Below are 27,721 nucleotides of genomic sequence, written 5' to 3'. Positions count from 1 at the left end.
GCCTCAAATTCAGGTTGGACATGAACTTGACCTCCACAGAGGAAAGCTTTCTCAGGACCTGTCCAGGAACTGAGGCTAGAACAGTTGTTCAGAACTGGCATCTGTTAAAAGTACTGACTCCTCACTTGGGCCTGCAGATGTCACGAGGGGAACTAAACACAGAAGATAAGCTTGACATCTCTGCCTCCATCTTGAATCTATCTCCTTTGCTCTGGGTCACTCTCTCCTGCAGTCCCCTTGGATTCTGGGAACAAGACTGATGGAAAAACACCTCTGACAAGAGTCAAATCTTCCCGTGACCAGGCCTGAGGTGATGACCAACTGGACCACACTGTGTCTAGGACTGTTTAGGCATGCACCCCTCTCCTCCCCTGCCCCATCTCCCCCTCTTTACACTTAAAGCTCATATCACACCCCAGAGATGGGCTGACAGTCTTACTTTGCCTCTTGTGCTGTGCTATATAATAAACCTTTCTCTGCCCTTCACCATGACTTGTCTCTTTAATTGGATTATTGGGGCGAGGGGCAGACCTCATACATGGAACCCCCACAGTTGGGCCTCTGGCCCAGAACTCCAGCTATAAGACTTCAGATTTGCCTATGGGCTGGGAACAGCTCATCTGTGAGCAGAAACCACGTGCAGTCGTCAAGTAGACCACAGTGGGAAGTTTGGTTAATAAAAGACACGTAAGGAACATTTCTTTGCTCTTTCTTTTCTGGTGAATTCTTAGGCGCCTGGGGTCCACTGAACTCCACGCACAGAAGGCCAAACTCCAAAATACTGACTTGGGCACCCAACCAAGTTCATAAAGGGCCTCCCACGTGGGGAAGGCTTCCCAGCCTCCCATGCTGCCCATTCTGAAGGGCTTTGAAGGGGTCCTGCTTCACTGAGCACGACTGCTAGTTATGCTGTCCATAACAGTTAAACAAGCTTGTCACAACCTCAGTGCTGCCACCAGAATGATTTAATGACACAGGAGTCTGGGACTTCTCAGAGAAACGAAGTCGATTGCCCCTGACTGCCTGTGTGCCTAGTAGCAGAAGCTATTTTCAGAGTCACATTCGCAGTGAAAAGAATGAAGACTATGACCTCAAACTCCAAGAAGACATTGCAAAGTGTCAGCTCACATTCTTACTTCTTACTTTCACCAATTCTGGGGAAAACTCCCAGAATCTTAGAAATTGAGTCAACAGGATGTAAGTGTCCCAGCATAATCCAGTGTGTGAATAGCCATGGTTTTCTATCATCTATCTATCCATCTATCTATCTATCTATCTATCAATCTATCATCTATCAATCTATCATCTATCAATCTATCTATCATCTATCAATCTATCATCTATCAATCTATCTATCATCTATCAATCTATCCATCCATCCAGCATCCTTCCATCAACTTACCTACCTATCCATCCATCCATCCATCACCTTCCTATCTACCCATCCACATACCCATCCATCCATCATCTCTATCATCTATCAGTCTATCATGTATCTATCATCATCATCTATCATCCCATCTATCCATCTATCTACCTATCTATCTATCTACTTATTTATTTATTTTTTAGTCAATGTCTCACTATGTAGCCCAGGTTGTCCTCAAACTTGCCATCCTCCTGCCCCAGCCTCCTGAGTGCTGGGATACAGAAATGTGCCTAGATACCCAACAGCCATGGTCATTTGTGTGTATGCTGGACTGCTGACAATTTATTATGTGGTATTAGAACTTATGATTCACTTCCAAGTTCTAAAATAAAATTCTACTTGCTTTAACAACCTAAGACATTTAATACTCACGGTGTTCCTGTACTTCCATCAACAAGAAGAAAGTGAACAGGCACTGGGCTCCAAATCCAACTTCACAGGCAACACATGCTGTGCAACAGCACTAAGGTAAGAACTGCTTACTCATGGAGGATGAAACTGGGGCAAAAGGCCAGGTGTGGTGTTACATGCCTGTAATCCTAGCTACCTGGGAAGCAGAGGTAGGAGAATCACTATCTGAGAGAGGCCCCAGTAAAAGCATGAGACCCTATTTGAAGAACAAACTAAATAGCAAACTAAACAGGGGGCATGGCTTAAGTGTTAGAGCTCTTGCCCAGCAAGAGATGCCCTGAGTTCAAACCTCAGAATAACCAAAAAAAAAAACCCCAAAACCCAAAACAAACAACCACCTCTGGCAAGTAGGATCAGAAGTGGGCACATGGGCTTTCTGGGTTTGAGAATAAGTTATCATTTATGTCTTAGCCATCCCCAAATCACCAAGAAATAATAATTCATTGAGGGCAGATGGCCCAGGAGACAGAAGTCTCACTGTGCTGAGGACAGTCCCACCACAGGCAGCGGGGCAGGAAGGAAGGCAGGTTCCCTTCTGCTCTGAGCTCAATCTTGGAGTCTTGGGGTCTTCCACAGGCACCTTTGGAGTTTGAGGGTAGAGTGGAAAGAGAGAACTGAGAAGAAAGGGCAGGAGAAGGAAAGAAAAGAGGAGGGTGTGGCAGATGGCACATTCCAGAGTCCTCTAGAAAGGGGGATTAACACTACCAAAAAAGGGCTGGAGCCTCCCCTCCCCCACCACTCCCCCCACCCTGCCCCAACTTTGAGGAGTCCAAGACTGACTGCCTGCCTTTCCCTCTGCCACAGCATCCTGATCTAGTGAATGGCGCTGTGGCTGCCCTGTTTTTTCTCAGCAGTAACTCAGGAGTCGGGCATTTAACCCAAGGGTAAGGTGTCTTCCTTTTTTAAGATCCTTCCATTTTAAATAAACCTGTCTGTTCTGTGGCAGCCCACAACATCGAGCCTCTTTGCAGGGGACGAGGCAAGTCTTTCCAGCAAGATTCAGATTAACCTACAGGCTGCTGTGAGCTGTCACAATACATGGTGGCTGATGGAGACAATCTGGGCTGTCATCCCACACAATGCTTAGGTTGCAAATGCTGTTCTAGCCGCAGGGCTCTGCCTGGGAAGTTTGCTTCCAAAGGAAAGGTATCTAGCAGTTATCAGTGTGCCAGGAAAAAGAAATACCCATCTATCCAGGATCATGTCAAGGTACATAGGTAAATCAAGAAATTCCTTTTATTTCATTCTATAGAAGTGTGTTCACACACTTCCACTGTATAATAAACAGCTACCTGGATAGACTGGCTTGAGGAGGTGGGTTCTTTATTTCCTATGCAAGTAATTCCTGAGCATTAAAAATGTCTCTCTTACTGGGTGTGGTAGCACACACCTGTAATCCCAGCTGCGTGGGAGGTGGAGATGGCAAGGATTTCAGTTTGAGGCTAGCCCAGGCAAAGTTAAAGAGACCCTAACTCAAAAAACCAAGCAGGGTGTGGTGGTTCACCCCTGTAATCCTATCTACTCAGGAGGCAGAGATCAGGAGGATTGTGGCTCGAAGCTAGCCTGGGCAAATCTCAAAAAATCCTTCACAAAAATAGGGCTGGTGGAGTGGCTCAAGCTGTAGACCCTGAGTTCAAGCCCCAGTACTGCAAGAAAAAAAAAAAATAAAAGAAGAGCCTAGAACAAGACATAGTCCCCAAGGACATATCTGCAGTGACCTACTTCCTCCAATCAAGCCTTACCTCCTAAGGTTTCCAGAACCTTCCAGAATGGTGCCACCCGCTGGATACCCAACTCTCCAACATATGAGCTGGTAACAGACATTTCCTATTCAAACCATAATAACCAGCCACCTCCTCCAGCTACAGGCTGGTCCCCCAAGAAAAGCAGTCTGTGGAGGTGTTTCAACTGCTGACTGTCACGTGTCGTGTCCCTGTTACCCGCAACGCTTGACTATCTTCAACGCTCATGCTGTAACGTCAAGGAGTTTATAATTAGTGTTTTCATCAAATGTTTTCTTTGTAAATTTTCTACCAGTGGGACAAAACACCTTTAAATGCTGTGTAGGTTTTATGGGTAAGAAAACGAAAAAGCTGAAAAGCTCGTTTACACAGTGGGTGAATGGCCTGTCTAATGACACAGACTCCATAGGTGACCAAAGCTGGCAGGTCACTCCTGTTACTAGAAGACTGAGCAGGAGGGTGGGACACAGGACAAGAAGGTAGAAGTCTACATGCTTTGCTGGGACTTTTTTCTTTTCCTACAATGTGACAGGCTAAACTTGACCCCTGACCTTGGTTGCTTTACTCACTCTCCTATGCTTGCTCCAAGGAGGGCTCTAGTCATAATGACCTTCAAGCTGTCCTTCCCCCTACACGGGGGCTGACCAGCAGCACACAAAGCCCAGGATGTCAACTGGCCAGGCTGCTCCTATCCTGTGTTACATGCCCTTTCTGCCGATGACGTTTCATGGCTTGGGTCTTTCTTTCCCTTTTAATGTATCAATGGACTGTATTTTCAATTTATTGAAAAAAATTTAATGCTATTATTTTGATTGACAAGTCATTATTGTACACATGTATGCATTACAACAGGCAATGTTTTGATATCTTGTACAAGTGTGGCACAATTAAATCAAGTTAATGTATCAGTCACCTTACACACCTATCAGTCTACAGGGTGAGACATTTGAAATTTACTGTCTTAGTTATTTTCAAAATACATAATACATTGTTACCGACTGTCGCCACCCTGCTGAGCAATCTACCATTTTTCATGTGCACATGTAAAAAGAAACTATGAATTCTTTCACAAACAGCCCCCCATTCCCTCATGCCACTCTTCCACTCTCTGCTACTACTGCTGTCAATGTCCTTGCTATTGACAGTCTCACTATGTAGCTCAGGCTGGTCTCAAACTCAAGATCCTCTTACCTCTCGAGTACTGGGATTACAGGAGTACGCCTCCACGCCCGACTTACCCTCTACTTCTGTGAGTTCATCTTTATAGATGACTTTACTCAGTAGCTGTCTTTCTGTACCTGACTTATCTTACTTTGCATCTGTCCTCCACATTCATCCACATTAATGCAAATGCTAGGATCTCCCCCCTTTACAAAGCCAAATCGGACTCCACTTTCTGAATCCCTGTTCGGGACTCTCCTGTGAGAAACTGCTGTTCTTGGACTTGGCCCTCATCCCGTGGCTTGACCCCCATCTGGTGGCTTGCCTGGTGTACTCGGCACTACTCTGTGCTGCTCCTCTGCCTCTTCCCACAAAAGGAGGCCCAGATAAGAGCCTAAGGTGAACCCAGACCATTCAGACCCAGGAATTCACGCCCAGCTATCTTCATCTTGCTGCAAACGAGGGCTGCCTGCCACAGATGGCCACGCATGCGGGGTACAGTCCATACACCGTACAGTTCATGCACTTAACGTGTACAAGTCAGCGGGTTTCAGTACGCTCACAGAGTTCTGCAACCATCACGACCTATTTAGAACATTTCATTTCTACCCCCAAATGGCGTTCTCATTAACAGAGCCTGCTCCATATTCCCCAGCCCCCTGCCCAAGAAAGTAGAAGCAGGCAACCACTGTTCTATAATCTGTGTTTTCCAACGAACTTTTCATTCTTCTTTTTTTTTCCCCATCTGCCTCTGGTCCATTGGATCACATCTAGGAACCTGTTTGCTTTCAGAGTCCTCTATAAAGTGGACCTCCTGTTTTGATCTACCCAGTCTTCTATCTTTCCTCTATTCTTTAAGACAGGCTCTTGCTCTGTAGCTCAGGCTGGCTTCAAACAGCTTGTCTGATGAGTGTCTGGACTTTCCTGAGACCCCAGGGCCTTGCTCTACAGGGACACTGCAGACGGAGTGGCTAAGTCTAGTAATGTAGACTTTCCAAGCCCTGGTCTGCCGTGGGCACCTTGGGGCCCTGGGTGCCAAGGCTCAGGTGAGCTAGCTTGCTGGTCACACGTCCAATGTGTGGCCACACGTCACTGCTCAGAATCTGCAACTGTCCCAATGTCTCCATGCCAGAGGACAGCGGAACTCATGTCTGGTTCTCCTGTCCCTGTCCCTGCATCTCTACTGATTTTCATTTCTATCTCTCACTTTAATGAACAACAACCAAGAGCACAGCAGATTTTATGAGCATTTTGAGCAGTGAGTTGTGGACTGGAGAGCAGTGTTTGGGACACTAAACACACTCACGTCCTAATCACGGTATCCCCTTCCATAGTGTGCCCCTATCTGCATAGGATTAATTTCTCACACTGCAGAGGGTACTAAGCACTGCCATTTAATTCTGTCCTAGCTAAGCCACTGTCAGGAAGTGGGCCTGGAACTTGTGTACTTTGAAGTGTGAAAGCAAAAGGAATGATAAACTTCCTTTTTCTTCTTCACAATTTCACAGTGAGAACATTTTTCTTGCCATGGATCTCAGCAGGCAATTTTGTTATTAAGCAGAGATCTATCATGTTCTCACAGGAAGCACTTTACAGCTTCTCTTTGGCTTATCCAAATCACAAGCATCAGCACTAATCCTGCTTACTGGGGCCATCATTGAGTCTCTTGAACCCAAGCACTGTGATGACTGATGGTTGATCTGATAACTGACACTGTTACTGAGGAACAAAAGGGCAGGTAGCATATACAGCGTGGACACACTGGCCAAAGGGATGAGTCATATCTTAGGCAGGAGGGAGCAAAACAGCGTGAGATTTCACCTCTCTACTCAGAAGAGCATGCAATGTAAAACTTATGCAATGTTTACTTTCAGAATTTTCCACTTGGAATTTTTAGATGGTAGTTGATCATAGACAACTGAAACTGCAGAAGTACAACTGTGGATAATGGTTGTACTCAGCCAGCCTCTCTAGTCACATCTTTTCCAGTAAAGACAGCAGTACAGAAAAAAGCAGCGTCTGGTCAGCAGGCAGCTGAGTCCCAGCTGTACCTCCTACTGTGATCATGAATAAGGTGCTTTACTTGTGCCTCAGAAGCTCTGTTTATAAACCAGGGACAAAAACAATACTTAGATGGTAGAGCTGGTATGAGAAGTAAATGGATTTGTATTGTGTAGGCACAAGAAAACCCTAGCTGTTGGGCAGGGTGGTGCACACCTATAATCCCAGCACTTGTAAGGCTAAGGCAGGAGGATTGTGAGTTCCAGGCCACCCTGGGATACCTAGGGAGAACTTGTGCCAAAAACCAACAACAACAGAAAAGGAAGCCCTGATTGTGTTGGTCAGCTTCATGTTTTCAAAGGTTCTGGTCTGCGGTGGGACGGCTCCCCTTGTTATTAGCTCTGTAAGGAAGCACAGCATCATGGGAGAAGGGCATGGCAGAGCAAAACTGCTTCCTCATGGATGCCAGGAGGCAGAGAGAGAGAGAGAGAGACAGAGAGAAGTGAGAAGAGAGACAGGAAGGGTCAAAGGACAAAACACGCCCCTCAAAGGCATGCCCAGTGAGTCACTTCCTCCAACCAGGCCTCATCTTGTAAAAGTATCATTTGGTATAAACCTATCAACGGATCCATCCATCCATGAATTGATCACCCATGTGATCTAATCACCTCTCCACAGCGCCACCAGCTGGAGACCAGGCCCTTAACATATGAGCCTTTGTCACATTCTATATCCAAACCAGGCCACCGGCACACAGAAAAGTCCAATGCCAGTTACGGTCTGTAGAAGCTTTTCCACCCACTTGACACACAAAACGCTCTCCCTGCTGCCAGGACTCCCCACCACCCACCCTGCAGGGCTATCACGCACACCTGGGTCCAACCTGCATGCTCCTCAGCACAAGAACCAGGTCTTTTAGCAAGACTGTCCTCCTGGAAGTGCCAGCCATGAAGCTGAGTGCACAATTGGTACCTAAAATATATTTGCTGATGTGCAGAGAAGATATCTTTATTGTCAAGTTGAAAAGAATCTGATTTTTCACTTACAGCTTTCTCTGTGCAAGCTAGTTGTTTGTCTAGGGAGGAAAGAAATAGCTTTCGCCCTTACATCCAGCTGAGCCCAGGATGTGAGACTTAGCAGCTATGCACACCCAGGGCAGCCCTTCCAACTGAATGGCTCTACCAGGCTGTAACGCTCCTGTACCTTGTAATTTATTACCAAATTATACACTGAATTAAGGATCGCTAATTGTTAATCATCATCTTGAATTGGTTATTAATGAGTAGTGTCACTAATTACAGGGCCACCTAACACACAGCAGGGAGGCCCCACTGTCACCGCAAAGAAGATGCTTGACTCGACTTTCTGATAGTGCTTTGTGGAACGCTCCATCTATGACACCTTACCCCACCCCCGGTTCTGTTGTGGTGGTTAAGAGTCCTGGGATCTCACAGCTGGAAGGAACAGCTGGATTGCTGAGCTGTGAGCTGCAGTCCTCTGGAGGCTGTGTGCTAAGGCAGGTGTTTGTGAATTCACCGTGCACCTAGCCTAATGCCTTTAGGCTGCATAGGTGATATGCATCACGTTTGTCTTGACTACTCTCTTTCATCTGCATGTACATAATTTTATGAATAAGAAAACTGAAGTTTCTATCAAAGTACCACTACATTTATTGTAGGTTTTTTTTCTTATCAAAAAATCCTGCTGGGGCCAGGAGCTCAGCTCATGCCTATAATTCTAGCTACTTGGAAAGCTGAGATCAAGAGGACTGCAATTCAAGGCCAACTCAGGCAAATAGTTTGTGAGACCCCCATCTCCAAAATAACCAGAACAAAATGGACTGGAGGTGTAGTTCAAGTAGTAGAGCACCTGTTTTGTAAGCACGAAGCCCTGAGTTCAAATCCCAGTCTCACCAAAAAAGAAAAAAAAGAAATTCTGGTGGAGATTTTGTTGAATTTATATGCCTGGGTCCTGCAAGTAGCTATCAATTATTTTTTTCTATGCTCGTGGCCTGTATATCCATTGTCATTCCTCTCAGCAATGACCTTTACTCTTTACCTTTATCCCCCTTGTACAGCCACTTATCCAAGGCCTGACTTTTATTCTTAACGAATGATTTTGCCTCCTCATTCACAAAGAAATCATGAGTCACAGAGCATCTCGCAGCTCTTCAAGACCAAACCATTGCCCTCAATCTTGATTCCACCCCCACTCTCCGCATGGTCTTTCTTTCTCAATCAGTGCCCCTTCCTGTCTACCTTCAGGCCTCCTCTCTCCCCTTGTTCCATGTCCTCAGCTATAGGTACAGTTCTCCCTTGGTATCCACAGGGGACAGGGCCCTACAGACACCAAACTGCACACGGATGCTGAAATCCCATGCAGAAAATGGTACAGCGTTTGCATGTAACCCATGCATGCCATCTTACACGCTTTAAACAAATCTCTAGGTGACTTATGAGTACCTAGTGCAATGCAAATGCCATGTTGGTGGTGGTTACACCAAATTGTTTAGGGAATAATATCAAGAGAAAAGTCTGTACATACTCAGTTCAGACATTTGTTTTTTACTGTTTTTGGTGTGAGGTTGGTTGACTCCATAGATGTGGGACCTGTGGAGTGGCTGGCTGCATTGTATTAAGATGGGGCTCTTCCTGTCCATAATGGAGCTAGATATTCAGGCGCTATAGTAAAAGAGGCCATGCAAAAAGTTCAAGAGCCAAAACAAGGGATAGCTGGTTCTATAGGACAAGTGGGGGGAGTCTCGGAGAGGAGGCCTGGGGGTGGGGAGCTCCCACAGTGTAACTGCAGCCTGAGTCCCACTCCCCAGCTAACCCCGAGCCTGGTGGCAGTGATCCTGGCAGGGGAAATGTTCTCACTGGTATCTGACTCTTGCTTGAGAAGCAGAAAGTGTGCTCCGGAGCGGGGGAGCCTGTGTGTGTGTGAGTGTGTGGGAGAGAGTGTGTGAAAGTGTGTGAGAGTGCGTGAGAGAGTGAGAGAGAGTGTGAGTGTGTGTACAGGGGGGCACACCTGAGGCACAAGGGTGTGTGGCTCTCAGAAGCTAGATACAGACCCTGGGACGTTTAAAGGGGACGCCCATCATGAGAAGACTGAAGTGCTGATGCAGGCTGCAGCACGGCTGAGCCTCATAAGGCTTATGCTACTCAAAAGATCTAGACACGGAGGGCCTGCACGCCTCTCCTGAGGTGGAAGGTCCATAGAAGCAGAGAGGAGACTGGCAGCTTCCAGGGGCTGAGCAAGGAGAGAGCGTGGAGTGATCTTTACCGGGTACAGGGGTCCCTGGAGTGATGGAGACATTCTGGGCTGGCGGAGTGGCTTAAGTGGTAGAGCTCCTGCTTAACAAGCGTAAGGCCCTGAGTTCAAACCCCAGTGCTGCCAAAAAAAGAGCATTCTGGAAGCAGGAGCAGTGACGTTTGCATAACACTTTGAAAGTCCTAAATGCTACTGGATACCCCACCCTAAAATGGTTAGGATGATAAAAATTTATGTCATAAATATATACATAGAACATATGGAAAATATCTACCTCTCTGTGTATGTATACACAAATATATAGTGGTGCTGGGATTTGAACTCAGGGTCTACACCTTGAGCCTCTCCACCAGTTCTTTTTTGTGATGGGGTTTTTTTGAGATAGGGTCTGGAAAACTATTTGCCCGGGCTGGCTTTGAACCGTGATCCTCCTGATCTCTGCCTCCTGAGTAGTTGGGATTACAGGCATGAGCCACAGGTGCCCAGCTTGTTATGTCTATTTTACAATAAAAACCCAGCATCCTAAGACAGGGGCACCTGTACTCCTAGCTACTCAGGAGATTGAGGCAGGAGAATCACTTGAGTTCACTAGTTGAAAACCAGTCAAAGAAAACAGGGAGACCCTGTTTTTAAAAAACACAACAAACAAAGAACATCATTAACAAAACCTAAAACGGGTGTGGTAGACAGTGGCGACCGGGATACAGAGATGTGGAGATGGACAGGAAGGCAGAGGCCGCAGGCAGAAGCTAGCTGACGGGCATCTCTGCCCACATCCAGTGGAGCAAGCAGGATGGAGACTCGGATTGTCCAAACCCCACACCGGGGAACTGGAAGAATTTTCCAGGCACCCCAGAGAAGCAGCGTTAACCACTGCTGACACAGAGTGCACAGCCACCAAAGCAGACAATCACACGAGACTCTTGCATCTCTTCTCCCTCCTTCTGCAGCCTGTTTGGACTGGATGGGTTCAGACACTGTTGAAAAACATGAAAGAAGGAGAGAAAGAAGAAGTACCACTGCCCATGGTCACCCAGGAGGAAGGCACAGAGGAGGTGGTTCACATTTTTAATTTCAATAAATTTATTATCATGAGACAGGCAACTTTCAATAATGCAATGGAAGCCTGTTTGGGACTTAAAGTGACTCTAGTCCTTTTTTTTTTTTACCCAAAAGTGATAAGAAACACCCTGGGAACTGCTGGAGAAAGAGTCACCTAACTGAACAAGTTAAAGGGAAGGAAGGAAACAAAACACAACGGTTGTAAAAATACAGTCATTCGGGCTGGGCACAGCCTCAGCGCTCAGGATGCTGAAACAGAAGGATCGTAAGTGTGAGGCCAGGCTGGGTGCTGGTGACTCACACCTGTAATCCCAGCTACTCAAGAGGCAGAGATCAGGAGGATTTAGGTTCGAGGCCAGCCTAGGCAAATAGTTCACAAGACCCTATCTCGAAAAAACCAATCACAAAAAAGGGCTGGTGGAGTGGCTCAAGGTGTAGGCACTGAGTTCAAATCCAGGTTCCAACACACACACACACACACACACACACACACACACACACACAAATAAGTGTGAGGCCAGCCTGGGCTACATAGAGAAATCTCTCAAAAAACAAACAAGTAAGAAAATTCAGTCACACACCACACAATAAGTTTGGGTCAATGACAGACTGTGTATACGATAGTGGTCCCATAAGATAACAATAGGGCTAAAAAATTCCTATCACCTTGTGATGACAGACAAACTTACTGAGCGCCAATCAACACAGAATTCAGTGCAATGCAGAATACTTGATAAGAACTGGTTATGTTGATTTACTAATTACAATATTATTCTTTTTGTTATTAGAGTATGTATACTCTAATATGTATTCTTCTATGTATTGAAAATAAAAGTTTACGGGGCAGCAGTGTGCTGTGTCACATGGCAGCAGTCTCATGCATCTTTGTCACGTATCTAGAGTCCATCAGGAGACCATGTGGACAGTGGGGATGTGGCTCAGTGGTCCAAGGCTTCCCTAGCTATGTGCAGAAGCCTGGGTTCAACCCCAGCACTTCAGGAAGAAAAAAAAGAAGTCATCTCTTGTGACTGACCTAAACCCCTCATCCAGGCATGTGTAAGTGCTCCTGGTAACATTTTCACCACGGTGACATTGCATAACCACACATTTCTCATGGTGGCTCCATTCTGAAGTGACTCAGGAGTGAAAATCTGTGACTTCTTGTTCAATTTCCTCAGTTCCTCCCATTTGAAAGAAGACCTGTCAAAATATCCCTATTTGCAGACGACATGATCCTATACCTTAAAGACCCAAAAAACTCTACTCAGAAGCTTCTAGACATCATCAATAGCTATAGCAAGGTAGCAGGATATAAAATCAACATAGAAAAATCATTAGCATTTCTATACACTACCAATGAGCAAACAGAAAAAGAATGTATGAAAACAATTCCATTTACAATAGCCTCAAAAAAAATCAAATACCTAGGTGTAAACCTAACAAAAGATGTGCATGACCTCTACAAGGAAAACTATACACTTCTGAAGAAAGAGATTGAGGAAGACTATAGAAAGTGGAGAGATCTCCCATGCTCATGGATTGGTAGAATCAACATAGTAAAAATGTCGATACTCCCCAAAGTAATCTACATGTTTAATGCAATTCCCATCAAAATTCCAGTGACATTCATTAAAGAGATTGAAAAATCTACTGTTAAATTTATATGGAAACACAAGAGGCCACGAATAGCCAAGGCAATACTCAGTCAAAAGAACAATGCTGGAGGTATCACAATACCTGACTTCAAACTATACTACAAAGCAATAACAATAAAAACAGCATGGTACTGGCACAAAAACAGACATGAAGACCAGTGGAACAGAATAGACGACCCAGATATGAAGCCACACAACTATAACCAACTTGTCCTTGACAAAGGAGCTAAAAATATATGATGGAGAAATAGCAGCCTCTTCAACAAAAACTGCTGGGAAAACTGGTTAGCAGTCTGCAAAAAACTGAAACTAGATCCATGTATATCACCCTGTACCAAGATTAACTCAAAATGGATCAAGGATCTTAATATCAGACCCCAAACTCTAATGTTGATACAGGAAAGAGTAGGAAATAGTCTGGAGTTAGTAGGTATAGGTAAGAACTTTCTCAACGAAACCCGAGCAGCACAGCAACTAAGAGATAGCATAGATAAATGGGACCTCATAAAACTAAAAAGCTTCTGTTCATCAAAAGAAATGGTCTCTAAACTGAAGAGAACACCCACAGAGTGGGAGAAAATATTTGCCAGCTATACATCAGACAAAGGACTGATAACCAGAATATATAGGGAACTTAAAAAACTAAATTCTCCCAAAACTAATGAACCAATAAAGAAATGGGCAAGTAAACTAAACAGAACTTTCTCAAAAGAAGAAATTCAAATGGCCAAAAAACACATGAAAAAATGCTCACCATACCTAGCAATAAAGGAAATGCAAATTAAAACCACGCTAAGATTCCACCTCACCCCTGTTAGAATAGCCATCATTAGCAACACCAACAACAACAGGTGTTGGCGAGGATGTGGGGGAAAAAGCAACCCTCTTACACTGTTGGTGGGAATGTAAACTAGTACAACCACTCTGTAAAAAAATTGGGAGGCTACTTAAAAAGCTAAACATTGATCTACCATTTGATCCAGCAATACCACTCTTGGGGATATACCCAAAAGACTGTGACACAGGTTACTCCAGAGGCACCTGCACACCCATGTTTATTGCAGCACTATTCACAATAGCCAAGTTATGGAAACAGCGAAGATGCCCCACTACTGACAAATGGATTAAGAAAATGTGGTATCTATACACAATGGAATTTTATGCAGCCATGAAGAAGAACGAAATGTTATCATTCGCTGGTAAATGGATGGAATTGGAGAACATCATTCTGAGTGAGGTTAGCCTGGCCCAAAAGACCAAAAATCGTATGTTCTCCCTCATATGTGGACATTAGATCAAGGGCAAACACAACAAGGGGATTGGACTTTGAGCACATGATAAAAGTGAGAGCACACAAGGGAGGGGTGAGGATAGGTGAGACACCTAAAAAACTAGCTAGCATTTGTTGCCCTTAACGCAGAGAAACTAAAGCGGATACCTTAAAAGAAACAGAGGCCAATAGGAAAAGGGGACCAGGAACTAGAGAAAAGGTGAGATCAAAAAGAATTAACCTAGAAGGTAACACACACGCACAGGAAATTAATGTGAGTCAACTCCCTGTATAGCTATCCTTATCTCAACCAGCAAAAACCCTTGTTCCTTCCTATTATTGCTTATACTCTCTCTTCAACAAAATTAGAAATAAGGGCAAAATAGTTTCTGCTGGGTATTGAGGGGGTGGGGGGGAGAGAAAGGGGGCAGAGTGGGTGGTAAGGGAGGGGGTGGGAGCAGGGGGGAGAAATGACCCAAGCCTTGTATGCACATATGAATAATAAAAGGAAAAAAAAAAGAAAGCAGACCTGTCGCTCGATCCTGTATCTTCCTGTCCAGTTTCTGCCCCTCTCCTTCTCCTAGTCCCCCCCTAAACGTCGCCCCGCTTCTTCGTGTTCCATTCATTCCTCCACCCACTGCTATCTGGCTTCAGACGCAAGTACTCCCCTAAAATGCTTCCTCTGAACTTGTGATGAGTTGATTGCTTGAGCCAAATGCTGCTTTTAGTTCTCTTGCCATTGGATCTCTGGCACTGCTGCCTTTTGGGTTTGACCTTAGCATTCTTCCTACATCCCTGAGCATTCATTCACTCCTTGGGAATCTCCTTTCAGAAGGCTCCCTGCACCCCAGAAATACTGGTGTTTTCTTTCATGTTCCCTAGTGTCCCTCGGGCAGCCTCATCCTCTCTCTAATCATTTGGAAGTTCTGGCCTCTCTTCTGAGCCTCTGATGCCACCATCCATCATTCATTAAGTATTTTGGACCCACTATGACGACACCACTGGCACCGGGGCTACCGTCATAAAACAGCCATTCATGGATCTGGCTTCACACAGCATCCACACTAGCAGGCGATGAGGAAAGGCCTGGAAGACTGGCTTTGGGGCCGCTGCACATTTATAGCACTACACACGCTTAGTATTGCAAAGTGATGACGTTATACATGAGGTTCCAGACTCTTACACAGGTCCCAGGAACACAATCTGTGGCCCCTTGATTCAGAAAAAGATTAAAATCCACTGGCCCAGGGCTGGGTTGTTGATGTGACAGTGGAGATAATGTCACTCTGAAGAATAATCGGGGCTTTGCACACAGGTTTGACACTCTCGGTCCACGCAGAGGCAAGAGCTGTGTCCATCTGTCACAAACTCTCCCTCCACAGGTGAACCGCAGTAGAGAGGGCTGTGGACACCCAGTGGGGACAGGAGGGGACGTTCTGCAGTCTGGCCATTCTTATCCTATGGCTTTGAGTGACACTTTGCCAAATTCCCCAACCCCACAATAACCCCAAATACTGCAGGGTCCTGCACCTCCCAGGTGACAAGAGTGCACCGAGGCCGTCTTGGGAATGATGATAATCTCCAGATTCTAGGGGCCCGGGAGGTCAAGTGCACTCTGGAAACATGTTTCTGAGTCCTCACAGTTTTGAAGAAGAGAAATTTGTTTTGCCAACATTTAAAAGTCAGGAGATTTCCCATTTCAGATTCTCTTAGAAGTCTGAACACCTGCCCGTGCTAGCTGTGTCCTACCACATCCTGTAGAACTGGTGACAGGTATGTCCTTGAGTGAGACATGTTTTCAACACCCCCAACTCCAACTCTTACGCTTGGCCCTTGCCCTCTTCAATGTCACCTGTCCACACTACACCTGAAACTCTAGTATAACAAAGAAGAGCAGAGGACAAAGAGAAAAGGGTGGAAAATAGCCCGTTACCAGAGAAAAGAAAAAGATACAGGAAGAACCAGAGCAAGAACTAAACCAGAAAGAATATAAATTCCTTCAGCGTCAAACCTCTTCTGATGTGTTACCTACCAGAAAATCAATCCAATACCCAAAGATTCACTTCATCTTATGCTATTATAGAAAGTTCTCCTCATTTCATCCTTTGCAGAATAAAACTATAACTATTAAAATTTCAGCGTCATGGGGAGAAGGAGAAAATACCATGTCTTGTAATGATAAAGAAACCACATTCTATCTGCTTAGTATCACAAGGACCATAAAATTCCTTCATATGGTTAAATATCCAGACCAACTATTAACCAATTAAGCGCTTCCTAAGTGAAGAAGTGTTAAAAGGAGATCGCTGGTATTTGATTCTATTTTGTACATCAGAGATGCTGATAATATTAATGACTCATGACCATGACTCCATTTTCTTGAGTCTTTTTAAAGTGCTGTATTAGTCATCTGTGAATGTCACCGTAATTCGTGAAATTCCAATCCATGTCCCCCCCCAAACTTACATGCTTGGAGACAGCCAGTGTGACAGATGTTGGCTGGGCATCCCAGAGCACTGTGCTGTAACCAGTCTTTCCACGTGTCGAGAAAGACACCAGGGAGGGAACTGCATTTGGCCAAAATATGAAGGTTAATGTCTTCGAGTTCATCATTTCAATTTCATCTCTTTAAGGCTTCAGGTACTCGGCAGCCATTAAAGTTTAAATATCCCTGAAGGTTACACCTTGGCTCTCAGGTAATGCTGTACTGAACCCCATCACTTCTTGCAGACAGCCAAGAGGATGTCCCCTATGGCTTTGTGTGAATGTTGGACGCCAGCTGGGAAAGGACCAAAGACCACCTTCCTTCCGAGTCACAATCTGCCCAGATTTGATGGCTTCACTCTCAGGCAATTCTTCAGCTTTTGGTTTGAGCAGGAAAAGAAAACAACTTCTCAAAATTTTACTCAAATTTGTAGCCTGAGAAAGAACGTTGTGGCTAACCTCAGACCTATTCTGTGAGTCTTTCTTGCTTTCCTGTTTGACACTGGCGAGCACCCCTCAAATGAGGCCAAGGGAAGACGCCCTCTCCCACCTCTTCTGACTCAGGACAGAACCAAGGAGATCTGAAGAGCCTGTTCAGCCTTAGGTAGCCATCCCCCGTCCACATCCTAACTCTAGAACCTGCAAATGTTTCATAATATGGGGAAAGACCTTTGCAGATGTGGTTATGCTAAGGTATTGAGATAGGAAAATTATTCCAGATTAGTCATATGGACCCCAAATAGAATCACAAGGGCCTTTATGAGAGGAGGCAAGAATGCAAAGGAGGTCCAGGCATGGTGGTTGACACCTGTAATCCAGAGCTCAGGAGGCAGAGGCAGGAGGATCATGAGTTTGAGACCAGCCTGAGATATACAGCAAAACATCTTCCAACAACAACAAAGCCACCAGTGGGAGGAAGCAGGAGGGAAAGACATGAGGTGAGGAGCCCAGCGCTGAGGCCAGAGACCACCTCCAGAAAGGGGAGCAGCAGGAAAGGGCTCCCCGACACCGTGATTTTAGCTACAGGAGACACTTTTCAGACCTGTCTGACCTCCAGGACTGTCTTTGTGGGGATTTGTTACAGCAGCAAACAGGAAACTAATTCGCTATCAACGTCAACCTACTTCATCCAATGTCCTTTGAACCTGAGCTTGCCAACTGGTTTGCCAGGACTTATAGGTCACCTTATCCCAAGGGGCAGCTGGGTACAGCCACGTGGAGGTCCCCCCAAAGGCCTTCTCATCACGCAGGATGTCACACAATTATTGTCCTTATCTATGTAATCCTGTATCACTAAAAAAGGTGTGACACTCTGTCATTAGACCAGGTTTCAGATAGGACACAGAGCTGTCTGAGGAGATAAATTCCAGCACCTCAGTGTGTGCACGGATGCCTGACAGTGCCTAACCCACTTTTGTCCTGTACATAAATACTTATGGTAAGGTTTCATATATAAATAAGCTACAACAAGAAAGCTGAATGTGTAAGTCATAACCGTAACAAATAATAGAATACAGCAACTGTAACACATAGTGTAATAAAAGTTACTTAAAGCTTATAAATTATTTATCTGGGGAATTTTCCATTTAACATTTTCAGACCTGCTGACAGAGGACACTAAAACCACAGAAAGGAAAGCTGTGTATGGGGTGGGGTTGGGGAGGACTGCTGTCACCCTAGGGAACACTGTGAGGAAGAATGACAAGGGTGAAGGTTACTACCACCTTCAGCCTTCCAGTGTGGCTGGGCAAAGCTGTACTTTTGTGACCCCAAGAGGCCACCATTCCTTTGGGGGCTGTGTGCCTGCCATTGTACCAGCCCAGGGCAGTCTCCCCCAGCCCACTCCATGGCTCTTCTTGACCCTGATGCCTGGGGACTCCCTGACCACTGGATCTCGCGTGCCACAGACCTGATGGGGAGAGAGGGGTCTCCGGCGTCCCACCAGTCTTTCGGGGGGCTGATGTACATGCACCACAGCTCCCAGCTGTACCCGTGGGCCGAGTTCTCGTAGCGCTGCACCTCGAAGTTGTCCTGCTTGATGTTGTCGATGGAGGGGAGGATCACTCGCTTCCGGTTTTCCTGGATGCGGGATAGAACTGGCTCGGCCCTGCAACACAGAGAAGAGAAGCTAAAAGCTCTGCCTGAGACTCACTTCACCGGGGACAGACCTGAGAACACCAGAGACAAGAGGAATGACTTAACAGAAAGGCCGGGCTTTGGGCAGCTAGGTGAAAATGGAAACTGAGGCAGCAGAAGCCAAATGCCTCACCCAGGTTGGAGCGGGTGGCTACAAGGGTTGGCTTTGAAGTCTGCAGAGACTCACACCTTCATCAGTGTTGGAGCCACTATGGTGAGGCCTGCTTTGCCATGAGAAGCCTGGAAGGACAACTCAGAAGATGGGGGTCCCCTCCTCCGAATTTTTTTTTTCAGTACTGTAGTTTGAACTCAGGGCCTATACCTTAAGCCACTCCACCAGTCCTTTTTTTGTGAAGGATATTTTCAAGATAGGGTCTCTCAAACTATTTGCCTGGGTTGGCTTTGAACCTGAATCTTCCTGATTGCTGCCTCCTGAGTAGCTGGGATTACAGGTGTGAGCCACTGGTGCCCAGCAAGCCCTCTATTTTATAGCAAGTGTTCCAGCACCACATCACACTACAGTTTCATACAGCATCTTAAGTTCCCCTTGGGGCACTGTCTGCCACCTCTTGTCTCTTCTTCTGCTTGGGACTGAATTCCCTTTCCCAAAACAGGTCCCTTATGGCCTGGATGTCCTGGTTTTAATAGGCGTTTCACGAGCTGCTTTGTGTGAGAGACTATTTTCATTGTTTTAATTGATTTCTTAAAAGGGATCTAATTGAATTGGTTAGCACGGAAGGCCTGGAACTAATTAAATGCAAAGCAGGCAGAATCTAGCCTCCCAGCCAGCGTCCCTGCTCAGGGATGCAGGGAGCCTCAGGCGGGGAGATGGCTCTAGGTTCATGGTATAGGGTTTAGCAGGTGGCCAGGTACCTCCATCTCCATGCGTGCGTCTGTAAGTCAGACACAGGGAAGGATCAGCCCCCACACTGGAGAGGGAAAAGATGCCTCTGCTAAACCAAGGCATTAATCTCCCAGCTTAGACCAGAGCACAGGCTTTGGAAGTGAGTCAAGTGCAAATCCCATTCCTCTGTATTATTTGGAAGAATAATGAGAAGGCTTGCTCTACAAGCAATCTCTTTTCATTTGCAGCTATTGAATTACCTGTTGGTTCATCTCATCTTTCTATTTAAAATGAGCTATAAAATATATTCTGGGCCATTTCCTGTCTTCTACACTTCTGCACATGCTGTAGAGGCTGGAGCCAAATGGGGCTAACTCTCCATGGCTTCTAGACGCACTTCAGGCTTCATTCTATCAAATCCTCCTCTGAGAAGGCCCTTGGCCACTGGTAGAAAGCCTAGCCACCATGGAGGCTTGATCACATGTCACTGTCCCAAGCCCCAGTAGGAAGGATTTTCAACCAGTTTCTCTGCGTTAATTTTGTGTGTGTGTGTGAGAGGTACTGGGGTTTGAACTCAGGGTCTACACCTTGAGCCACTCCATCATTCCTTTTTTGTGATGGGTTTTTTTTGAGATAGGGTCTCACAGACTATTTGCCAGGGCTGGCTTTGAACCTCAATCCTCCAAATCTCTGCCTCTTGAGTAGCTGGGATTACAGGTGTGAGCTGCCAGAGCTGGCTTAGTCCTCACTAATCTTTGAGCTGTTATATGTCAAGCACTTTCTAAGTGCTAGGCACCATGCTGCATGTTTTACACATGTTAGGTAATGCAACCCCACAGCAATCCTAGGAGGGGGATACTATGATCAGCATTGTACAAATGAAGAAACTGAGGCACAGGGAGGTTAACATGCTCGTACCAAGCCATACAGCCACCAGCTGGTGGCAGAACCAGGGTTCTAACCTAGAAAGTCTGGTTTCAGACCTAACCTGGACGCTCCCCCTCCTTGTTGAGTGGGCCATGTCTCTCCCACGCTGGTTGGGTGCTGTGCCTATAGAAGCCTGCAGGGCAACCCGTCACAGTATAGTGAGAGTTACTGAGCTGTACCTTGGTTCAAGTAATCCTTCTGCAGCTGAGGGCGTTGGTCTCACTCTAGGATGCTTCCCAGTTGCTTGCTTCCCTCCCTGGGGATGTCTTGTCTATTACTGCTATTGTCACATGACCTTCTGTGCTTCCCTGAGGAACATACTTCTCCCCTTTCCTGCCTCCAACCTCCAATTAACGTAAGGCTTGGATCTGTGAATCAGCTTGCTAATGGGATGTGAGCACGAGTGACAAGTCACAGCTAAGCTGTGGCAAGACTCAGCCATTATTCTTTTCCCTGAACTGCACAATGGAAGGTCTCAGATGGCAACATTCCTTGGATTCCAGAACAGAGGACAAGCAGAGCCACAGACAGACAGACAGCTAACAGGCCAAGAAAGAAATCAGTAGTGCCATGGGCACCAAGACTGGAGTTGATTACTCCCAACACAAACCAGTAAAAGCTGAGCCCCAGAAGGACTCTATTAAATCAGAACAGGACATGTGACAATTGGGTAGAAGTGCAGAAAATGGGCCTGTGTGGCTAAGACTGCAATCGCAGAGCCCAGACAGCATTCAATGATGGATGGATTAGACTAGATAGGCTCTAATTAGACTGGAGACTTGAGGGCACACTTTGAAGGCCAGCTGGGTGACCGATTGTCCTGATTTGCCCAGGATGAACCCTCAAAATCAGGTACATCTTGACAGCTGGCTACCCAACCCCTCAGCCTAGAACAGCACCAGGAAATCCCAACCAAAGGAGTGAATCAGGCATCAGTACAGGCAGACGATGTAGGAGGGCTGAGCTGAGACAGTAGGGGTCAGGCCGAGAGGGACAGGGAGGCCTGGGAACCAGTGTGGAAGTAACTGGCTGAACAGAAGGCTACTGGGTAACATGGGGGGAGGTAAGAATCCAGTGGAAGGTGTATGGATGGTGCCGGGAAAGCAACAAGAAGGTGATGATATGGAGAAGAGACAGGAAATGTCAAGTTAGAGTCCACAATGCAACGTCCAAGTATATCTCTTCAAAAGACCTCAGATCCAGGGTCCTCGAGCGAGAGGAGGTGGTGAGCGGAGGGCTGGTGGGCCCCACGCCCTGAGCTCCTGCCTTCAGGGTCAGGGCACAGCCTGGCAGGGGTTGCATTTCTAACAAATTCTTGACACACATGATGCTACTAACCAGGGGACCTGACTTTGACAACGACTGCAAGAGATAAACAACTCAAGCTCAGGGGAAAGGTTGGGACTGAAGACATACAGCTGCAAGTCACCAGGAGTAATGGCAGCAAAAAACAAATAAGGGAACTTGTGACCAAGATGGTGACAGATCCCAGTATGCATAGGAAGGTTTTTGTGTGCTCACTTGCATAACCATTCTCCTTTTATCCACTCACTTGAAGGACTCTAAAGTTTCAAAGGAATAAGAACAGGCAGCTTAGTGAGTGATCAGTGATGGGATTTGGTTCTTCAAATCAGGGTCTGTGAATGACTTCAAGATGGTGTCACGCAGCCAAACTGGCGGTTCACACCTGTAATCTAGCTACTTGGGAAGCTGAGATGGGGAAGATTGAGGTTTGAGGCCAGCCCAAGCAAACAGTTCTGGAGACCCCATTTCCAAAATAATCAAGGCAAAATGGACTGGAGGTGTGGCTCAAACAGTAGAGCACCTGCTTTGCAAGCACAAAGCCCAGTGCTGAGTTCAAACCCCAATCCCACTTAAAAAAATGGTGTCATTCAGTGTTAATAAACATTATTTGTGAAATACACAACTCTGCTTCTTCTTAAAATGTTGATGTCATAGAAGAAAAAGTAGAATAATGGTTACTTAGGCTGGGAGGGACAGTGGTGAGGGACAACAGAGGAAGTTAGTTAGCAAGTACAAAAGTACAGTTTGGTGGGAGGATTAAATTATTGTGTTATTTAGCACAATAGTGTGACTACAATAACTTACTGTGCATTTCAAAATAGCTACAAAAGATTTTGAATGTTCTTAACAAAAAATTATGATAAACATTTGAGGTGCCAGATATGCTAATTACTCTGATTTGACAAAATCACATTATATATATGGAAATATCAAACTGTACCCTACAAGCACATATAATTATTATGTGTACACACATATACATGTATACATATGAGGCAGGCTAGAAATAGGAAAAGTTTGGGACTCTTAGAAAATATGACTTAGTTTTGTATTTCAGGTTGAACATTCCTGTCTTTCTCTGAGCCTTCTTTTCAATTGCCAATGTGTGCAGGTTACTACACCCTAGCTCAGGGACAACTCAGTCCAGTCCATCCTCACCTGGCCCTGGTATCACCATGGCCCTCCCCACTCATGATCATGGGTTGGGAATCACCAGGTTCTTCCCTTCCCATAGGTTAGCGTAAGTTTTTAAAGCACCTGGAAAAGAGAAGCACTCTCTGCTTCCGCCCCCACCTGGTCTCCCCATGTCACTTGCAATTCCCTTTCCTGACTTGTAATAAACTCCATTTACGCCGGGCACCAGTGGTCACGCCTCTAATCCTAGCTACTCAGGAGACAGAGACTGGGAGGATAGCAGCAGCTCAAGGCCAATCCTGGACAAAGAGTTTGCGAGACCCTATCTTGAAAATATCCAACATAAAAAAGGGCTGGTAGAGGGGCTCAAGGTGAAGGCCCTGAGTTCAAGCCCCAGTATCACCAAAACAAAAAACAAACAAAAAAAACCCCTCCAATTACCCACATGTCCTGGCATGGATTCTTCCATGTGGGACACAAAGAATTTGGAAATCTGATCACAGACTGCACCACTGCTGTTAACAAACACGCACACACACGGAAATATCACACAGTAACCTACAAATACACAATTATTACATATCAATGAAAAAACAGTCTTCTTACACTAAGCAACCCAGACAAAGTTTATCAAGCCTCCAGCTTAATCTAACGTTGGCTAGTTAGCAAGCGTCATTTGACTGCTTAAAAGCAGTCAACTGCAAAACCCTATTCCGATTTTAACAAGACCCTTCTGCTCCCTGAGAGCTCAACAACCTTCCTCATTATTCTTTCCACCTGGAAAAACATCAGGGCCACATCTGCAGAGAATTAATCTCTTCTTCCTCCAAATGGTATTACAGATAATTCCATAAATTCTGGCAAACTCCGCCTGACTGGGTAGAATTAGAAATAGATACCCTGCCTCTGCAGTCAGCCGTCTTTCCCCAGAACAGTGAGCAGGCCAGGCAGGAAAGGAAGACTAGAAACATGACCGTCTCACTCTCACTGAGCATCATCTTGACTCTTTTGTTTGTTTCTTTGTTTATTTTATCTTATTTTATTTATATGTGCATACAATGTTTGGGTCATTTCTCCCCCCTTCTCCCCACCTCCTCTCTTTCCCCCCTACTCCCTCGCTACCAGGCAGAGACTATTTTGTCCTATCTCTAATTTTGTTGAAGAGAGAGTATAAGCAATAATAGGAAGGAACAAGGGTTTTTGCTGGTTGAGATAAGGATAGCTATACAGGGAGTTGACTCGCATTGCTTTCCTGTATATATGTGTTACATTCTAAATTAATTCTTCTTGAGCTCACCTTTTCTCTAGTTCCTGGTCCCCTTCTCCCATTGGCCTCTGTCAATTTAAAGTATCTGCATTAGTTTCTCTGTGTTGAGGGCAACAAATGCTAGCTAGTTTTTTAGGTGTCTTACCTATCCTCACCCCTCCCTTGTGTGCTCTTGCTTTTATCATGTGCTCAAAGTCCAATCTCCTTGTTGTGTTTGCCCTTGATCTAATGTCCGCATATGAGGGAGAACATACGATTTTTGGTCTTTTGGACCAGGCTAACCTCACTCAGAATGATGTTCTCCAATTCCATCCATTTACCAGCAAATGATAACATTTCGTTCTTCTTCATGGCTGCATAAAATTCCATTGTGGATAGATACCACATTTTCTTAATCCATTCGTCAGTGGTGGGGCATCTTGGCTGTTTCTATAACTTGGCTATTGTGAATAGTGCCGCAATAAACATGGGTGTGCAGGTGCCTCTGGAGTAACCTGTGTCACACACAGTCTTTTGGGTTTATCCCCAAGAGTGGTGTTGCTGGATCAAATGGTAGATCAATGTTTAGCTTTTTAAGTAGCCTCCAAATTTTTTTCCAGAGTGGTTGTACTAGTTTACATTCCCACCAACAGTGTAAGAGGGTTCCTTTTTCCCCGCATCCTCGCCAACACCTGTTGTTGGTGGTGTTGCTGATGATGGCTATTCTAACAGGGGTGAGGTGGAATCTTGGTGTGGTTTTGATTTGCATTTCCTTTATGGCTAGAGATGGTGAGCATTTTTCGCGTGTGTTTTAGCCATTTGAATTTCTTCTTTTGAGATTTGAGACAGGGTCTCATTATGCAGCCCAGGATGTGCTTGAACTCCAGATCCTCTTCCTTCAGCCTCCCGGGTGCTGAGATCAGAGATGTGGCTACCTTTCCTGGTTTATCTTGAGTTCTGTCTGATTAATGCACCACATTCTCCAGGTGCAATGGCATGCCTGTAATCCAAGCTAATCAGGAGGCAGAGACAGGAAGATCAAGTTCTGAGACGAGGCCAGCCTTAGCAAAAACTCAAGACACTGTCTGAAAACTAAACCAAAGCAAAAAGAGCTGGAGGTGTGGCTCGAGTGGCAGGGCACTTGCTTAGCATGTGCAAGGCCCTGAGTTCAAACCCTAATATGCCAAATGATGCTGATGACGGCAGTAGTGGTGATGGTGACGATGACAACGATAATGACAACAATGGTGGACAAATTTATTTCCTGCTTCCTTCCCAGTTTTATTCCAGACAACAGCCTCACCTTCTTGAACCAACTCTCTCCATTCTCCAGTGGTCCCAGAGGAAAACCAAGCGCCCCAGATTCAGCTCTTCCCCACCACCTCGCTGATTGTGAGTGCCACAATTTCAGCCCGTGACCTACCAGCCAGCAGTGAATTCCACGTGGGCATCGAAGAAGCCGGTGACCTGGCCGGTGGCCGCCTTCCAGCCCTCGATGCGAGCTCGGATCAGGCCCTCTCGCTTCTGATTTCGCACGACCTTCACCAGCCCCGGGTAGCGTTTGTGGACGTACTCCTCCAAGGGGGCCTTCAGCTCTTCTACAAGGGACAAAACGCAACAAGTCCATGAACATGTCACTTCAGCTTTGCACCTGACCACTAGCACATCTCTTCAGAAAGTTCTGTGATGGCACAAAATCTTGAAAGTTAGCAACTTTCAAGAAAGTTAGCAGAAAAGGCAATCCAGCCAGTCTGGGACTCAGAATGCATCTCTAACCTGTCAACCAGGATACCCGTGAGTGACGGTGTACACATGTATACAGCAGGACAGAAAACGGGCCTGGCTTTTAAATTCCCATGTAGCAGGCAGTTGTCCTTTGAGATGTCTTTGCTTTGTGGCCCCTCCTACTTTCTAAGTTAGTATTCCTGCCTTCCTACGACCCCCTGGAGCCTATTTATCAACTTCTAAATGGGCTTTTCCATCAGCACATGGACTGCGTCCTACACAATGTGTCCAAGGTGGTCCAGACTCATGGTCATGACCAGATGCAACATTCATAGTGTTTGTGGTGGTCTTAGAATTCCCAGGTGCTGGTGGCTCACGCCTGTAATCCTAACTACTCAGGAGGATCGAGGTTTGAAGCCAGTCAGGCAAATAGTTTGTGAGACCCTATCTAGAAAAAATCCATCACAAAAAAAAGGGTTGGTGGAGTGGCTCAAGGTGTAGGCCCTGAGTTCAAACCCCAGTTCAGCCAAAAAAAAAGGTTTTACAGTAGAAGAAAAGTCACCTTGGTGGCAGGTACAGCGCTATTGAGGACAGAACATTGTCCTGCTATAGTCAGGGGACGAAGTGGCTTATTCTTACTATCTAATGTCATTTTTAGCCACCCTAGGAGCTTACTAGATTAAGTCTGTTACCTAGTGAGACTAATTCCATTTTGCAAAGCAAGACACAGTGTTGGGGAGGCTGAGGTGTTCTGGGGTCGTACATCCAGTAAGGGAAGAGCTGAACCACAAGCCATGTGTCAGGGACCCCGTGAACATGACTGTTGGCAGCTGTAGGGAGGAAGGGGAAGCGCCATAGAGAAGAGATTCTTCGGCAGAGTCAAGGCAAGGGTGTGCCTGGGACACGCTCCTTCCCAGGCACTTAATACATCCAGAGGCGGCCTGGGTGATTCAGATGCAAGACGGTCCACAGGTAATAGTTTAAGAAATGTTGCTATCTCTGCCTACCATGGTTTGGGTCTTACATGTCTCTGAAAAGCTAGTGTGTTGAACGCTTGGTTCCCAGTGTTAAGAGGCAGGCCTTTGGGAGGTGACTAGGTCTTGAGGGCTCTAACCTCACGATTAACCCATCGGCCTCGTGGACTAACCACTGATGAATTTGTACATAACAGGCCTGAGAGGGGGTGGAATCTCTGGGAGGGGGGGCCTAGTGGGAAGAAGTAGGTCACTGGGGGCATAACCTTTGAAGAGCATATTTTGTTCCTGATCCCTTCTTCCACCCACTGTCTGCTTCCTGGCTGCCATGATATAAGCAACCTGCTTTGTCACGTGCTCCTGCCACCATGATATTCTGCCTTTCCATGGGCCCAAAAGCCACCAGTCCAACCATGAACTGAAACCGTGATTCAAAATAAACCCTTTTTCCTTTTAAGTTGTTTTCCTTGGCTACTCTGTCACAGTGATGGAAAGCTGACTATCACACCAGCTGTGCTGTAGAGAAAGCTAAGAAGGCTCTCATGCTGGATATTACACTTAAAGCCACGCATGCAGCATAACTAGACCTCTTTGTGTCATAGCTGCTGTTGTCCTTGAACTGTACAGCCATGTGGTCCCAGGAAGAAATACAGAAAACGGGGGTCCAGTTGAATGAGGATAAGAGAGTTTGAAGGCATATAGAACCAGGAAAGTTGCTGTTAGTCAAATGCATGGAGGACAAAGGAATGAGTGGTCTAAGGAATGACTGTTCACCACCAAACTCCTCTATGGAAGTCCTAACTCCTGGCTCCGCACAAGGGCCTTTAAAGGGATGACAGTGTTAAATGAGGCTGTGTCTTAATACAACATCACTGGTATCCTTACAAGAAGGAGAAACCTGACACATGAACACATACCAGGCACATGTGTGCACAGAGGGACAGA

At 45.9% G+C, this 27,721-nt stretch overlaps 1 protein-coding gene across 6 annotated transcripts in view; it reads right to left on the bottom strand.

Moving 5' to 3' along the window:
• Galnt17 (polypeptide N-acetylgalactosaminyltransferase 17) overlaps nt 1–27,721 on the bottom strand; it is a 433,611-nt gene that overhangs the window by 192,540 nt on the left and 213,350 nt on the right. For 5 of the 6 annotated variants that reach the window (XM_074075764.1, XM_074075766.1, XM_074075767.1 and 2 more), the window contains 2 exons: nt 25,501–25,675; nt 18,395–18,592 (listed from right to left, as the gene is read on the bottom strand). In XM_074075764.1, coding sequence (XP_073931865.1) covers nt 18,395–18,592; nt 25,501–25,675 — 373 coding nt within the window. Of the gene's footprint in view, nt 1–16,467; nt 16,569–18,394; nt 18,593–25,500; nt 25,676–27,721 lie in introns of those variants that run through there. The other variant, XM_074075769.1, reaches the window with a different exon arrangement.

Source organism: Castor canadensis, chromosome 6 (genome assembly GCF_047511655.1).
Source record: "Castor canadensis chromosome 6, mCasCan1.hap1v2, whole genome shotgun sequence".
In the NCBI taxonomy this organism is placed as follows: Eukaryota; Metazoa; Chordata; class Mammalia; order Rodentia; family Castoridae; genus Castor; species Castor canadensis.
The sequence above is the reverse complement of the archived record's forward strand: the minus strand, read 5'-3'. Positions and strand labels throughout refer to the sequence as shown.